At 34.8% G+C, this 16,907-nt stretch overlaps 3 protein-coding genes across 3 annotated transcripts in view; 1 reads left to right on the forward strand and 2 right to left on the reverse strand.

The window, feature by feature from the left end:
* The window catches only part of LOC306640515 (olfactory receptor 56A3-like), a gene marked incomplete at both ends in the record, with an annotated part of 168,308 nt that overhangs the window by 76,774 nt on the left and 74,627 nt on the right, over window positions 1-16,907 (reverse strand). The gene's annotated exons all lie outside the window — the stretch shown is intronic.
* LOC306640504 (olfactory receptor 52E8-like) lies at window positions 1,734-2,675 on the forward strand (the record flags this gene model as incomplete). The annotated part of the gene is made up of 1 exon (XM_079104787.1): window positions 1,734-2,675. The coding sequence occupies one exon, from the start codon at window positions 1,734-1,736 to the stop codon at window positions 2,673-2,675; it is 942 nt and encodes a 313-aa protein (XP_078960913.1).
* Window positions 11,028-12,005, reverse strand: LOC306638536 (olfactory receptor 52N5-like; the record flags this gene model as incomplete). Its single annotated transcript, XM_079101761.1, has 1 exon — window positions 11,028-12,005. The coding sequence occupies one exon, from the start codon at window positions 12,003-12,005 to the stop codon at window positions 11,028-11,030; it is 978 nt and encodes a 325-aa protein (XP_078957887.1).

Raw genomic sequence — 16,907 nt, forward strand, 5'->3', positions numbered from 1 at the left:
CATTAATTAGTCATACGAAACGTTGGACAATAGAATAAGACAGTACAGAGCGAATTACAGGCCAGTGCACCGAGTTCCGTAGAGGCTGTTCTGCAAGCGAGGGACTGACGGGCAGCCACAGGACTGACAGGGGCATATGCTGACTCCCTTTTGCTGTTCCTCACACCTGCCTTGGCATCCTGCCCACAGGCATGTTTCCATAGCTAGAGTTCCATCCTCCTCTTTTCTCTCACAAGCCTCTCTTATTCTTAAAATCATCTATTCAGTTTCTTAAAATATCAGGTTCACATATATTCTGTAACATCCTGATTTTTTAGCTAGAAAACTGTCATGTTTCCTATCATTAACACTATTTCAGACCTTTTGAAGGCCTATTCCTTGTGGACAATATGAAGAACCCACTCATTCTTAGCTTTCTCTTTTTTACAAATATGAATTTGGACTAACTGCATTAGTACAATAAGCAACAAGGAAGAAGGAGTACATCTGTAGGAATGTACCTTTGAGCGTTGATCATGATGATACAGAGTCCAAAAAATGAATAAAGGACTAAATGCTTGAGGCTAAACAAACTCCAGAGAATATATATAGTTGAGAGGAGCCCTGTCAATGCCAAGAGGTTAGAAACCTGGTTGACTGTAACAGAACATTTTAATTTTAAGGTTGGAAGCATATATCCATGATCCAGGCATGAAAGAAATACATTGATACAGAAGTTAAAATCTGTCCCATTTTCCTTTTGTGACTGATGTGAATCATAAATGACTAAATATGTCTAAAAACTTTCTTATAAAATACATAACAATCGTTTACATAGCATCATTATTTTAATAATTGTTGTTTTTCTTCTAATAACAATGATACTGATTAACGAGAATGATAATGGCCCTGCTTCCCATTTAGGAATAAAGTTTGATATGATAAGGATTTGTTAGAAATGGAATGAGCCTAAGATGTTGCTGTGAGGGATTCAGGAAATAAATAGGGAGCCTGAAGGGTTAATGCTTTAAGACTTGCATCAATCTCTCTAAAAATTGGTGACTTTATACCTAACATCAATTATTGATTTTGTGAAATTGATGGCCTCATAAGACAAGGTTCTTATATGAAAGAACAAAGAAAATGTCTTCATCCATTGATGCAAACATAAAAAATAGCAGCACAAATCATAAAGGAGCAAACGAATATTTTGATGGAAGTTATGTATAAGCTGACAGAGTCAGAGACAGAGGCTATGTTAAGGAGCAGAAATGAAAGTGATTGATTATAAATGGAAATGCACAGAGGTGTATATCAATCAGTCTCACATTTCTAGTTAAATAAAAGGTTTTGGATGCTTCTGAAACCTATACTGTTACCTATGTTTCTAGGTTGTAATCATTTAGCAGTCAAAGTGTGCATCTTCTCTCAATTTATAAGTAAATATTTCAAAAAATTGGAGTTTAATATAGAAATATCTACCAGCTGGTTGGGTTCATATTATTACGAGGCTTTAGTGTGAGTAGACTCAACTTAGAGTATCTAGTCAATGTTCAAATAATAATTCATTGATTAAGGAACATTCTCCTTCATTTGCCATACATAGTGATGAGTCTTTCTTGCACAGCAAGAGAAAACCAACTAATACATATGTATTTTTTGTTCTTATTCAGAGTTAGCAGTATCAATAAAGCATTGAGAAGTCCTGCAGAAAGTCCTTCAAATGAGTATGACCATCAGAGGCCCTTGCCAGTATGACCACAGCAAATAGCTCATGTATTCACCCCTCATCTTTTCTGCTATTGGGAATCCCAGGACTGGAAAATGTGCAGCTCTGGCTTGGCTTTCCATTCAGCATAGTGTATCTGATTGCCCTCCTGGGGAATGCCATCATCCTTTTGGTGATCCAGAGTGAGCACAGCCTTCACCAGCCCATGTTCTATTTATTGGCCGTACTGGCTCTGACAGATTTGGGCCTGTCTACTGCGACCATCCCCAAAGTGCTGGGCATATTCTGGTTTGGTTTCAGTGAAATTGCTTTCAGGGACTGCTTAGCTCAAATGTTCTTCATTCACCTGTTTACAGGCATAGAAACATTCATGCTTGTAGCCATGGCCTTCGATCGCTACATTGCTATTTGCCACCCTCTCCGATATAACACAATTCTCACCAACAGAACAATTTGTTTTATTGTTGGGGTAGGAATGTTGAAAAATCTTGTTTTGGTTTTTCCACTTGTCTTTCTCCTTCTAAGGCTTTCATTCTGTGGACACAATATCATACCCCATACCTACTGTGAGCACATGGGCATTGCCCGACTGGCCTGTGTCAGCATAAAGGCCAATGTATTTTTTGGATTGATCCTTATCTCTATGATCCTTTTGGATGTTATTTTGATTGCTGTCTCCTATGTGAAGATTCTCCGTGCTGTCTTTAAACTCCCATCCTGGGAGGCCAGGTGCAAAGCTCTCAACACCTGTGGTTCTCACGTGTGTGTCATCTTAGCATTCTTTACCCCAGCCTTTTTCTCCTTTCTGACCCACCGATTTGGCCACAATATTCCACGTTATATCCACATCCTCCTGGCTAACTTATATGTGATCATCCCCCCTGCTTTGAACCCCCTTATTTATGGGGTAAGAACCAAGCAGATCCGAGAGAGGGTGGTGATGATCTTTCTTTGTAAGGAAGTTTGACTGTGAATACTTGATTTGGAGACAATATTTAAATTTCCTCTCTTTTCTCCTTTGCAGGGAAATCTATGTGTCATTAACCTTCAATAGAGTAAATACTTTATAGAATTTGAAGCTAAAGACAAAATGTTTTCTTAAGTATGTGCAATAGCAAGTTGGAGATGAATTTACATAGCTAATATTTGTTCCTAGATAAATGCAAATCTTATAAAAATTAAGTATCATCTATTTCTATAATGAATATAAAAATTATGTTTCAGGGATAAGGCCTTACTGTGGTTCAAGTGAGCCAAACCAAGACACAAGTTTACTGGAGTCTTAAACCGTACTGGACGTGTAAACAAAACTACACCCTCCACAGTATGGGTGGGTCTCATCCAATGTGGTGAAGGCCTAAACAGAAAAAAAACTTGAAGTCCTCTCCCAAGCAGAAAGGAATTCTGCCAGTTGCCTATTCCAGCTACACATTCTGGAACTAGCAGAATAACCACAGGTTGGGTTCAGAGATTCACTAGGTTCACTGTGATAGAGCACAGAACTCTACTGATCACATGACCTTCAATAAACCCCTACTCTGACTATGGACTTCTTTAAAAACATTTTTAAAATCTTGCTTTTCAAAGTATGTTACTAAGAACCTGAGAAATGTAAGCCCTACACTGGGAGAATACACTTGTAACACATATCAGATAATGGATTTGTGCCATAATCATACAAAGAAATTTTACAGTCAATAATAAAAGACTAACACTCTAATTTGAAAGACCAAAATAAAAATTTGAATATGTATTTTATAAAATTATACGCAAATGGCCAATGAACCCCTGAAAAGTTGCTCACTAGGAAAATGGAAGTTGAAGTCATAATGAGGTACAATTAGGCACCCATTAAAATGGCTAAACTGAAAAGACTAAGATGTCAAAAACATACATTGTAGAAAAGCAGTCTAACAAATGGTGATAGGGAAACTGTACATCCATTTATGGAAGATGAAACCAAGTCCAACTCTAAATGGATCAAGGACCTAGATGTAAGATCAGAAAGTTTACAACTAGTAGAAGAAAGTCTTATAATAAACACTTTAACATATAGGCACAGGCAATGATTTCCTGACTAGGACTCCTATAGCTCAGGAAATACTAGCAAGAGTCAATAAATGGAATGGCATCTAATTGAAAAGTTGCTGCACAACCAAGAAAACAATTAATAAATTGAAGAGAGACCCTACAGAATGGGAGGAAATCTTTGCCAGGTACTTTTCCAACAGAGGATTAATGTTCAGAATATATAAAGAATTTTTAAAAACTTACCACCAAAAATCAAAAACCAAAAATGAAAATAAAAACAAAAACCCAAAACTAAAACCACCACAACAAAACCTAACAGAAACAGAAACATAACCCATTCAATAAATGGGCAAATGAACTGAACAGACACTTCTCAGGGGAGGTACTAGAGAATGAAATTGTATTATGTGTGTATATGAATATGTCACAGTGAATTGGTATAGTGCACCAATTTAAAATGTTACATTTAAAAAGGCACTTCTCAAAAGAAGTACAACTGACCAACAATTATACAAAAAAAAAAAAAAATGTTCAACATCTTTAGCCATCAGGGAAATGTAAATCAAAACCAAATTTAGATTCCATCTCACTTTAGTCAGAATGGCAATCATCAAGAATACAAATAACAATAAATGCTGACAAGGATACAGAGGAAAAGAAACTCTTTAAAACTTGTTAGGTATGTAAATTAGAATAGCTATTGTGGAAATCAATTTGAAGATTTCTCAAAGAACTAAAAGTATCACTACTGTATAATAGAGCTATGCCACTCTTCAGTTATCCAAAAGAATTGAAGACAGCATACGTTAGAGGTAGCTGTATACCCATGCTTATTGCAGCACAATTCACAATCACCAAGTTATGAGATTAGCCTAAGTGTCTATCAACAGATGAATGGATAAAGAAAATGTGATATATACACACACAATGCAGTGGATTTTAGATCCTCTATAAAGAAGAATGAAATTCTGTTATCTGCAGGAAAATGGAAGGAACCAGACAGCATCATGCTAAGCAAAATAAGCCAGCTCAAAAAGACAAGTGTCCTCTGTTTTCTCTCAAATGTGGAAGCTATAGAGAAAAAAAGGGATCTCATGAGAGTAGAAGGGAGACCATTAGGGTAGAGGAAGGGTACCAGAAGGCAAAAGGCAGGGAGAAAAAGGGGAAGTATTGAGTGTGAATTTAGACAATATGGATCAGTTTTGTCTGTTTTTGAACTTTATGTAAATGTTGGTTAATTATTAAAAGCCCACATAAAATTGTTAAATCTTAAACTATGATGGTCTCTGTGATTCCAGAAATTATTATATAACTCTTAGTCTTCATAGTTCTATCTTTTCTATTCTTTCCTTAACAGCAATTTAGAGAAAATTCAGTTATTGAACAATATTTCCCCCTGATTATTTGTGCATATCACTAGTTTTTCAGCCTGTAGGTTATTGAAATAAAGAAGTGTATGTCACTGATTTAAAACTTTGGCTCCGAGATCAGACAGATGAGATTTCAAATCATAATTTGACTTCTTACTAGCAGTATGACTTTAGAACAATTATTCAATATCTTCGAACTTCATACTGAAATGTGGATAATAATGTTCCCTCTTATTTAACCTGTAAGAATTAGTACATATTGTATATAAATACAGTAAATATTAAGAACTTCTTCCTTCAGTTAAGTGATTTCCAATTTGTAATCTGGATCATAAAAGAGATCCTGTTCTATACTGGGTTCTCTAAGAAGCAGACATGGGATAGAAATTTTACTTGAATGTTTTCTACATTAGAAGATTGTGGGAAACACTAGTTGGGGAGGAAATGTGGGGCAGGAAAGAAGAGAAGATCAGTACAAGTTGTGTCAGTTAGTGGTTGCAAACACATGAGCTCAAGCAACTGCAGTTTTTTTTTGTATAATGTTATGAAATATGTATCAACATTCTCCCATCCATGAGGTGATAAAACTCAACCTCCATGTAGACAGCCATGGCTTGCAACAAGACACTGTGTAAGAGTTGTGAGCTCTGAGAGGATAGGAGAGAGGCACCAACAGCATCTGGTATACTCCACTACTAACAAGATCAATTGTATTTTATATTTATCCTAGCATTTCATAGCTTTTATTTTTTAATTCTTTTTTATTTGTTCTTTTTTGATATACGTGATAGTAGAGTGTATTTTGGCATATTATATGTATCTGGAATTATGACTTTAAAAGTTAGTGGACAATGGCAATTTCTTAAAAATAAAGTAAAGCAAAATATACAGCTTCCAACAGAAAGATCAATGGGACAAAATACAGACTCACTATATAATTGCTCCTGATGCCATAATTAATATGCCTCTTCTCTCTATTTTACCTCCTATTATGGATTCTTCTCTCCCTTGGTTTCTGCTAGTTTAGTTTTCTTACATAATCAAGTATCCCATACCTTTATCCATGAGGGGACTAGGAATCTGCCGTCATGTTCCTTTTGTTATGTAGAAGCTATGCTTAACCATTGACAATCACCAGGCATGGTGCACCAAGAATTTTCTCACTGAGGCCCATTGATTCCTGATATTATCCTGTCGGCCACCATGCCTCCTACAACATAGGTCAAGTATCTCTGCCAGTGGTCTCCAGTAGTCTTTCCTTTATTTCATAGTCTCTAGGCTGGCAAAACAAAATCAATCAAACAGCAACCATAGTTTAAGGTGCCATGTCTCCTAAAGATGTCCCTTATCCCTTGAAATCAAGACTTATTACCAAAGAGTCCTAAATTGAGACACACACACACACAGTCACATGCCACTAGGAATGGTAACAATAAAGGCTACTATTTCTTCCCCTTGTCTTTTGGATCCATACTTAATGACTACTGTAGTTCATCTTGGAGTTCAGTTCCAAATATTTTTTTAATGGGCATTAGAAATTGAATTCAGGGCTTGCGCCTGATGTCTATACATTCTACCACTGAACTGCACTCCCCAATGCCATTTTATTGTTGTTGTTATTGTATCGGAGTTTGAACCTAGGGCCTTGTGAATGACAGGCAAGTACTCTATCACTGAGATACACCCTCAGCCCTAGAATGCCATTCTTGAGTTGATGCCTTAGCTACATCTTTAAGACATAAAAAAAAAAAAAAAAAAAAAAAAATGTAAACTTTCTCATTGAGGCACCTTATAATTTTACAATCCTAATTCATAATCATAGATTGGATCTTGGATTAGGGAACAAAACAGAGCTTCATAAATAGTACAGGGAAATCGAAAAGATGTGTGTATGAACTGCATATCAGATGAAACTATTAATGGCAATTTCAGGTTCTCTGAGTTTGGCAATTGTACTAAACAAGAAAAAGTAGAGACAAATTTTTAAAAAAGGATATTTGCAGTGACCACATTTGACAAATAAAATACGAACTAACAAATTAGGAAACTTAATAGAAAAGTGGGCAGATATAACAAACAACAAAAATTGAGAAAAGAGAATGCCTTTACATTCATATAAACACTTATGTAAAAGATAGAATGGCATCAGTCAATGACATACTAAAGAAACCATAGACAACTCTAACTAGACAGAGTAGCTAAAATTTAAAAAACTGAAATGATTGATTCTTGGCAATATGTGCATTAAATAAAACTTTTCTATATTGCTGATGGGAATATAGACTGGTACAAACCTTTTGAAAAATTGGCAGTATTGATTAAAGCTAAACATGCATATATTTTATGACCCACAACTTGTACTTCCAAATATATGTAAAAAATGACCAAAATAAATTATACATACATATATATGTATTTGTGTAACATAATAGTATACAGCAATAAAAAAATGAAGAGTTGTTATATGAAGTAATATGACTGAATCTCAAAACCTACTCTAGAGTGAGAAAAACCTGAGATAGAAGTACATTCAGTTTTATTCCTAATAAGTGAAACTTAAGAAAAAAACAAGAAATTTTTTATGCTGACATTAAAAGAGTGGCTATCTTTGGAAGCCAGCTGAAAGTCACTGGGTATGATGGAAATATTTTATAATCGGTCTCCTTTTTGTAATACAGGTTTGCACATATGCAAAAAATCATCATGTTGAGTATTTCAGACTTGTACACTTTATTCTTTATATGCTATATCTTAAATAGGAACAATAAAAGAACACTTCATGGAAATGGTTGACATTGTAACTAAATTTGTTCCCAATACATTAGGTTAGCAATTCTCAAAATTTTTGGTATTAAGTCCTCAAATCACCTATTAAACTTTACTGAGGGCTTAAAAGACTTTGCTTATATTAACTTGTATCTACAAATCACTGCAGTCAAAATTAAACCTGAGAAATTTTCTTATTTATTTATTTTAAAACAAGATCTACCACAATCATCATAAATACATTTTCATGAAAATTTGCTAAAAATTTCAACAAAAATGGTGAAACTAAAATTATTTAACATTCTTCATTCTTCACAAGTTTTTGAATGCATGATTCAGTAGATGGCAATTAGAATCTCTTATCTACTTCTCCATGCAGTCTTTTGAAATATGTTATTTTGGTTAAGGTTTATTAAGAAAATATGCCCTTAGGCAAATATATAGTTGGAAGAAGGGGAGCTGAATTTTTAATACAATTATTAGATAATCGTAGATATTGTTACTACACACACAATAAAAGTGAAATAGTCTCCCAAAGATTAGTTATAACAGAATTTGAAGTCTTACCAATGAACTTTTGGTACTCTGTGGCATTAAAATCCACTGGTCTATCTTGTATTTGTGTCAATATTACCCCTGCAACATTTTGTAGCATCAAGTATTTGTCATTAGAAATGATGATTCTCTACACTGTGCAGATCTTCTAAATGTTGACAGTTTATTATACAATATTATCACATGACGTGGGCTCTGGAAGACTCCTTTGTATGTTAGCAAGAATGAAACAAAAAAGAAAATAATTCCTTAATATTACTACAAAAGTTCATAGGACTTCACAGGTATCACCAATGGTCTTGAGGACCTCAGGGCTTCATAGATGACACCAGAGCCAATGTTGCATTAGCTACCGTGGAAGTAAAGCGAAGAAGCTGGAGTTCACTAATGATCAGTAAGCCAGGAAAGACAGATGATTTAACTGGGAGATTATAGTTAATAGTACATCAAAGCTTTTTTGCATGCCTGGTAGTTGTGGGTATTCTTTATGCATTATGCCATGGGTATTCTTTATAGTCTATTTTATTCAATAGAAAAAGTCCCAGGATCGCCAAATAACTGAAGAAAAATGATTCAAAATTTGAAGTAGTATAAGTGTTTTGAGTGGTGTATGTATGATCTTTGAAGGCTAATATACAGATTATATTCTTTATTTCCTGAGTAAATTGGACCACACAACTTTTTAAAATACTATGTTTACTAAATGGTATGCTCTTAAAATGATGTAGCTGCTATTTTTACTTGTACATTATCAGAATAATTCTTTAATCATCAGGGAGTAAATATGTATTTGTTCATAATACCTCTAGTTATATTTGCTGACCTATAAAATTTTAAAAGAATAGGTATGACATTCCCCAATTATAAAGGTATTTGCAATTACCAATTATTAAGGCAGTTGGTCCAAAAGGATTAGGCCACCTGGCATGGAGTAGCCTTGCCTGAAGAAAGAAAGAAAATTCTGTTTTCCTTAAAATAGATTTTCCTCATAAATCACATAGTGTATTAAATCCCATCTCTCTGTGACTTCCTAATTCTGTTAGGGTTACAGGGTAATTTTCTGTGATGTTTTAGCACATGGACAAAACTCTGTTGTACTGCTCCTCTAATGTGTATTCTGATTGTATGCACACTCTTCCCACTCATTTATTCATCTCCTGCTAAGATGTTTCCAGTAAAATCATTTGACCCCTTTCCTTTCTTGTTTGGATTGAGTTCTTGTTTCCTCCCTGCCTCCTGTAAAGACTATTATCATAGCATGTAATTTAGCATATTTTTATTGATATCACACCTCTCAACTGTTCTGTGAGTTTCTTTTTATAGAAAGAATGTAGATATTTTTCCAATTGTTAGTACCTAACATAGGCCCTAACAAATGTGGTCATTTAATGAATATTAGTTTTGTTCTTATTATGTAACTTTCATCATATATATTAGCATATAGCTTGAAATACAAAGATTAATATAGATATTCAGTGTCTTTAAAAACAACATATTCTAGAAGTCAGTAAATGAAAACAAACTTCTATGAAGTGTTTTATGATAATGTGGCAACCAGAAAGAGGAATGACGAGTTCCTTTTAGGTTAATTGAGCTAATAACAATATTCGCTTATATGGAAAATGAAAAAGATGAACACATGAAGCATGAATAATGAATGACTCCTTTAATCATTTTGCCAATTATTTGGCATTTGATAAGGAATGCTACACCATGTTCCAAATAGCTCCTCCATTGTGACTCCCATGCCCATTGTATTGGCTGTGGTGATGCTGGGTATCTTTTGAATTAGATGCACAGAGAAAAATATATTCCATAAAATAATTTTACAAACAGAATTTTAGCTTCTAAGACTGTTAGGCTAAAAAATTTCCCAAAAAGCCATTTAATTTAATTTTTACAATTTTCTCAGTTGTAGATGAACAGAATGCCTTTATTTTATTTGTCTGTTTTTACGCAGTGTTGAGGATTGAACCCAGTATTCACGTGTGGTGCTCTGCCACTGAGCTACAGCCTCAGCCCCTCGTTTCTTATCTAAAGGAAGAATTGCCAAAACAAGGCATTTAAGGACTCCTTCTAGGGTTAATAAATTAGATGGATGAATTAGGGGTAAGTTGTTACAATCTCATACTGATGACTTGATTAAAATTGATGATGGAAACCAACATTTTACTCTACTTCGGTGAGAGCAACTAGATTTACCACTATACATACATATACATATACATATACATATATATAAGGGCTGGGGATATAGCTCAGTTGGTAGAGTGCTTGCCTCATAAGCACAAGGTCCTGGGTTCAATCCCCAGCACTGAAAAAAAAACAAAAAAACAAAAAAACAAAACATATATATATATATATATATATATATATATATATATATATATATATATCACGATTGTATCAATTAAAAATATATTAATTTAAAGAACTGATGATGGAAGAAAAAGAAGGGAAAGGCATTGAGGTATGAATCCAGAATTAGCTATGAATTTCCTCAAAAGAGTTTCCAGAAACACATTCTTAGAGAGATAATGGAGACTATTGATACATAGGTGAGTTTTCTCTTTGTCATATTTTCATTCACTATTATTCTATTTAATTTGAGTTGTCTTGAATCTACTTGCAATTTTTTCACCCTGGAAGAACTTTATGACACTGTCTCGGATCTGTTTTGTCTTTACCCCATAAACAATGGGGTTCAGAGTTGGAGGAAGAAGAAGATAAAGATTCGCCACAATGATGTGAAGAGAAGGGGGAACGGTGTGGTCCCCAAAACGGTGGGTAAAGAAGGTGAAGAATGCTGGAACATAGGTGATCATGATGGCAGATATGTGAGCAGTGCAGGTGCTGAAGGCCTTTTGCCGAGCATCTGACGATGAGAGGCTGACCACTGCCTGGAGGATCATAGTGTAAGACACAGAAATGCAACAAATGTCGAACACTCCAATCAGAAGTGCAACCAGCAGACCGTAGATGACATTGACCTCGATGCTAGCACAGGATAACTTAACCACAGACATGTGGTCACAATATGTGTGGGAAATTATATTTTCCTGAGAGAAGGGCAAACGCTTGACCAAGAATGGAAATGGAATCATCAGCAACATACCTCTCAGGAAGGTGGCAAGCCCAGCTTTTGCAATGATAGGGTTAGTGAGTATGGTTGCATAACGCAATGGGTAGCAAATGGCCATGTAGCGGTCCAGAGCCATGAGCATGAGCACTCCAGACTCCACACCTGTGAACCCATGGACAAAGAACATCTGAGCTAAGCAAGCATTGAAGTTAATTTTCTTGAGATCAAACCAGAAGATGCAAAGTGCATTGGGCACAGTGGTGGAGCAGGTGAGGAGGTCAACGAGGGACAGCATGGCCAGAAAGCAATACATGGGGTGGTGTAAGGATTCCTCGTGATAAATGAGGTACACAAGGCCAAGGTTACCCACAAGGGACATAATGTACATTGTGCAGAGTGGAAGAGAGATCCATACATGGACTGTTTCCAGACCAGGAATTCCATTAAGAAAAAAATATTGGGGAGCCACATATGAATTATTGGAAACAAGCATAATTAATTCAGGAGAGGAACTTGATTTTTCCAGAAGTATCTATCCTGAGGAAAAGGAATTAAGAAATAGAAATTTGATTCAGATTTTTGCAAATACAAACTCAAAGTAGTAATAAAGTTGTATTTATAAATATTGCCAAACATTTTGAATAATGGTAACTTTGAAATTACATAATTTACTGAATAATATTAAATTCCCAGTATTATTCAAGAAGTTTTATAAACAACCTACAAGTAATGTTAGATCCATACATACGAAGTTGTAATTGTTTTCACCAAAACAACCTACAAGTAATGTTAGATCCATACATACAAAGTTGTAATTGTTTGCACCAAAAAATAGAAGTAGAAATTGGGTTTCAAGTACAGGAAAATGTTGACTGTCACAACTAGATTCAGGCGCAGAAATGATATTCATATCTGATACCCACACTCATGCAGTCTCTATCCTGTATAAACTGGCTTGGCAGAACATGTATCCTATGATAGCAAGGGTTCACATGTAAAGAATAATGCTGGAATTAGTTTATTTAATTAATTTTACGTGGAAATTTGTAATGGCAAGATTATAGTTATTTCAATCAGATAGCACCTTATTTGCATTTTAGCTCTTTCTATACCAATCTTGTATTTTGATGACATTTACTTCACTTTAAAACCTCTGTTGTTCATCTATAATATGACTAATGATGCTTACCTTAGAGAGTTCTGAAAAATAATCAGAAGTTTAGTTTTTCCTAAGTTAGAATTCTGAAGGATTGATTATAGGAATCATTTGGAAGCCAGGTTTAGTTGATATATGAATATGAAGTACAAAGATAATGCTATGAATATCAATCTGATTTATTTTCCCAAGAAAAAGAAAGATAAGAAACCTCCATTTTGTGCTGGGCGCAGTGGCACATGCCTGTAATCCTAGAGACTCTGGAGGTAAGGCAGAAACCTCAGCAACTTAGCAAGACCCTAAGCTGCTTAGTTGGACCTGACTCAAAATTAAAAAAATAAAAAGGGGTGGAAACGTAGCTCAGTGGTTAAGTGCCCTGGATTAAATTCCCAGTATCAAAAACAAAAACAAACAAACAAAAATCCCAAAACAATTTTTAAAAAGTAAAAAGAAAAAAAAAAAAAAAAAAGAAATCTCCCTTTGTAAAATAATCTGCAATCCCCCACTAAGATAATCTATTTCCTTTCCATGTCTTGCTTTTCTAGTGTAAGTTTTGAAAAACATATACTCTAGACTGTTCCTGTTTTCTCTCTGTGGAGAAGATAGTTTCAAATAAATTTATAAGTAACCTATGTCATAATTATTGTGTCCTTCTAAATGCATGCTGGGTATTTCCACTTTAAATTTCCATGAAAACTTTAAATTTACCATGTCAAACATTAAACTGATTAATGCAAAATGTACCCTTGCCAAAAACAGACTTTATCTCTGAGATCTGTATTTTGGATAACATTGCCATCACTCACCACAGCATTACAACTTAACTATCTACACTTTATGATCTTGAGTATTCTTCCACCTCATCTTAGTATTATTTCTTTACAACCCAGTGTCCCAGGTGGTACTCTAATCAGGTTGCCTCAACCTATCTATTTTCCTGGCCTATCCTGAGACAAGATGAATTTCTATTTTTTTGGTGGGAAGGGAATACTGAGGATTGAACCCAAGGGAGTTTTACCACTGATCTACATATCTAGTCTTTTTTAAAATTTTTATTTTAGAGTAGAATCTCACTAAATTGTTGAGGCTGACCTAGAACCTATGATGCTTCTACCTGAGCCTCCTGAGTAGCTGGGATTACAGTGCGTATCACCATGCCCAGCAACTTATTTTTTTAATGCATTGGTGTGTACTAATGTACACAAGAGTGCAATGCATTGTGGCATATGTGTACTTGCACATGACATAATTAGATCAGCAATATTTCTAATAGCAGATCTTCATTTTTATCACCACTTTCACTGTCCTCTTTAAAGACCATCTAGCTACATCCGTTTCCTTATTTTGTCTCTTCTGTTTTTTAAATGTTTGAGCTATAGCATAATTTTGAAGATATTTTAAGCCTCTGTTTAATAAACATCAATGTCTCATTATTTTAAGGTTAGGGTTCAAATACCTTGGCATTTCATTCAATGCAGTAAAATTTAGATCTTACATTTCCTATTTCATTTCTTCCCATTCTCTAGCCAGTCAAAGGAATCCTGGTTTAGACACTAGATCATATGGCCAATGTATCATAAACTTTCATTCTTGAACTAGGCTGTACTACTTGCTAACTGGAAAATGCTACCTAGAATTTAAATCTTGAGGTGGGCCTCACTCAATTTCTTCCATTTATTTGCAAAGCTCTGTGACATGATTGGAAAGAAGGAAATAATAAAGAACTGAGTAGAAATAAATGAAACAGAGCCTAGAAAAACAATAGAAAAGACTAATAATCTAAGAGTGGTTTATTTTAAAAGAAAAACAAAGTTGACAAACATTTAGTTAGATGAGAAAAAAAGAGCACTCTAGGGTAAGTAAATTCAGAAATGAGAGAAGGACATTATGACTGGCACTACAGAAATACAAAAGCATTTCAAAAGAATATTATGAATACTAGCTAATTATATTCAATAGCACATTGAAAAGAGCATTCACCATGATCAAGTGGGATTCATCCCTGGGATTAAAGGGTTGTTCAACATACTAAGTCAGTCAATAAATACAATATGTCATGTTAACACAATGAAGGATGAAATTATATGATTATTTCAATAGATGAAGAAAAAGAATTTGATAAAATCCAACATCTTCTCTTCTACTCAACATAGTACTGGAGGAGCTAGACAGAGCAGGTAGGCATAACAAAGAAATTAAAGAATCAAATTGGAAAGGAGAAGTGAAATTGGTCCTATTTCCAGATGACATGTTTCTCTATATTAGAAACAGTAAACACTCCACCAAAAACCAAAACTGACCAAGAAATTCAATAAATTTGTAGAATACAAAATCAACATACAACAATCACCAGCATATTTGCATATTTATATATGAGCAGTGAACTATCTGAAAAAGAAATGGAGAAAGCAATCTCATTTACAAGAGACCAAGCAGGGTGTGTGTGTGTGTGCGTGTGTGTGTGTGTGTGTATGTAAATTTGACCAATTAGATGAAATATCTGTACAAGAAAAAATACAAAACATTGATGAAAGAAATCAAAAAAGAGACAGATTAACGGAAACATGATTTTTTATGTATTAAAAGAATTAATATTGTTAAGTAATCTACAATTTCAACACAATCCCTACAAAAATAACATCCTTCACTGAAATAGGAAAAGAATCCCTCAAATCATAGGAAACCATAAACGATTCTAAATAACCAAAGCACTCTTGAGCAAAAGGAACAAAGCTGGAGACATCACACTGCCTGACCTCAAAATGTATTAAACAGAGTAACAAATAGCAGGTACTGACAGAGGGAGAGACACACAATCCCATGGAACAGAAGGGGAGCCCAGAAATAAATCTACACTTTTAAAACTAAATAATATTTAGAAAAAGGTATTAATAGCATATCATAGGGAAAGAAATGTCTCTTTAATAAAGGGTGCTGAGAAAACTGGATATCCACATACAGAAGAAGAAAATTAGACCTTTTTCTCCCACCAGATGAAAAACCCAAATGGATTAAAGACTTAAATGCTGCAGACTTAGCTGGATCTTGCCTTTCTCTAAGGAGAGAAATCCATTACCTCATCCAGGTGGAAAGCAGGTGATTGTTCTCATCACTGCTGCTTCTGCTGTTTTCCCATCTTGCGCTGAGGAGTCATTTGACAGAAAATGTGTGTAGCCCCCATGGTCGCCTCTGGCTGCTAAAACAGAAAACAGGCTCCTTTGATTATCACCTGATTCCAGTTTCCAGAGAACTCCTTTTCACTTTCAAGTTAGCTTCTCTAATGATGGTCCAGATCTGCGTTCAGTACCTGAGGCTTTTAGGTGCTAGGATACAGAATAAATTCAACAACCACTTCCCCAGTCCCCTGGGTGGGAGTGTGAAAATAAACTAGATCCAGAAAAATACCTCTAGATTCTTCTAAACTGTTTCTTCTTCATTGTGGCCATTGTTCTGAAACATTTGTCCTGAAATGTCCAATCCAATATTTTTATGACACAAAGTTCTATCACTGAACCTGAATGTCTTAAGTGAATGAACTCTAAATTAAATTCAACAAATTTTACTTACTAAAATTTTAAAAATTTGTTGAATATCCACTGTATGTGACAGGAAATATATCCTTGGACATTTGGCAGAAGGACTTTCTTCACCTCTTCTCAGGTGTTTTTTGTTCACTGCATGCATAAATACCAAATTTGCACTCCAACTCAAATATTTATCCTTATGCCTATGGATAAAATGACAAATGTTCTCTTTGACTATATTTATCTATTTACTATATTTACATAACTCTTTAATTAATCTGTGACTGTAATTATATTCTTATAATAAGCCTATCAATTCAATATTGTTAAAGTGCCTTTATCTAACAAAGGCAGTATACTGAGTAGCTTGCCCAGAGATACAGAAGTTTGTGACTCTCTACTGAATACTGGCGAAGCAAGACCTTCCCAATCTCTCCTAAGCCAAACCAAACCAGGTTCACTGTTTGAAATTCCCCTTCCTTCCTCTTTGCCACCCTCATATTTTCTCTGTGTTTTCATGATGATTTTAACCAGGAGACCTGTAGTAGAACAATTTAACTTTTCCCTTTCCCTGTGTTAACCCGGAAGATCTTTCAGTGTGTTGACCAAACTCTTTACCTATTTTGCTTCGTGAATGAGGACAGTATTGGATTAAAAAAGAATTCTCAATAAAGTGGAATTGTATTGACTGAGTGCAAGTGGTGTGACTAAATTG

Source organism: Sciurus vulgaris, assembly GCF_902686455.1.
Source record: "Sciurus vulgaris genome assembly, chromosome: 11".
In the NCBI taxonomy this organism is placed as follows: domain Eukaryota; kingdom Metazoa; phylum Chordata; class Mammalia; order Rodentia; family Sciuridae; genus Sciurus; species Sciurus vulgaris.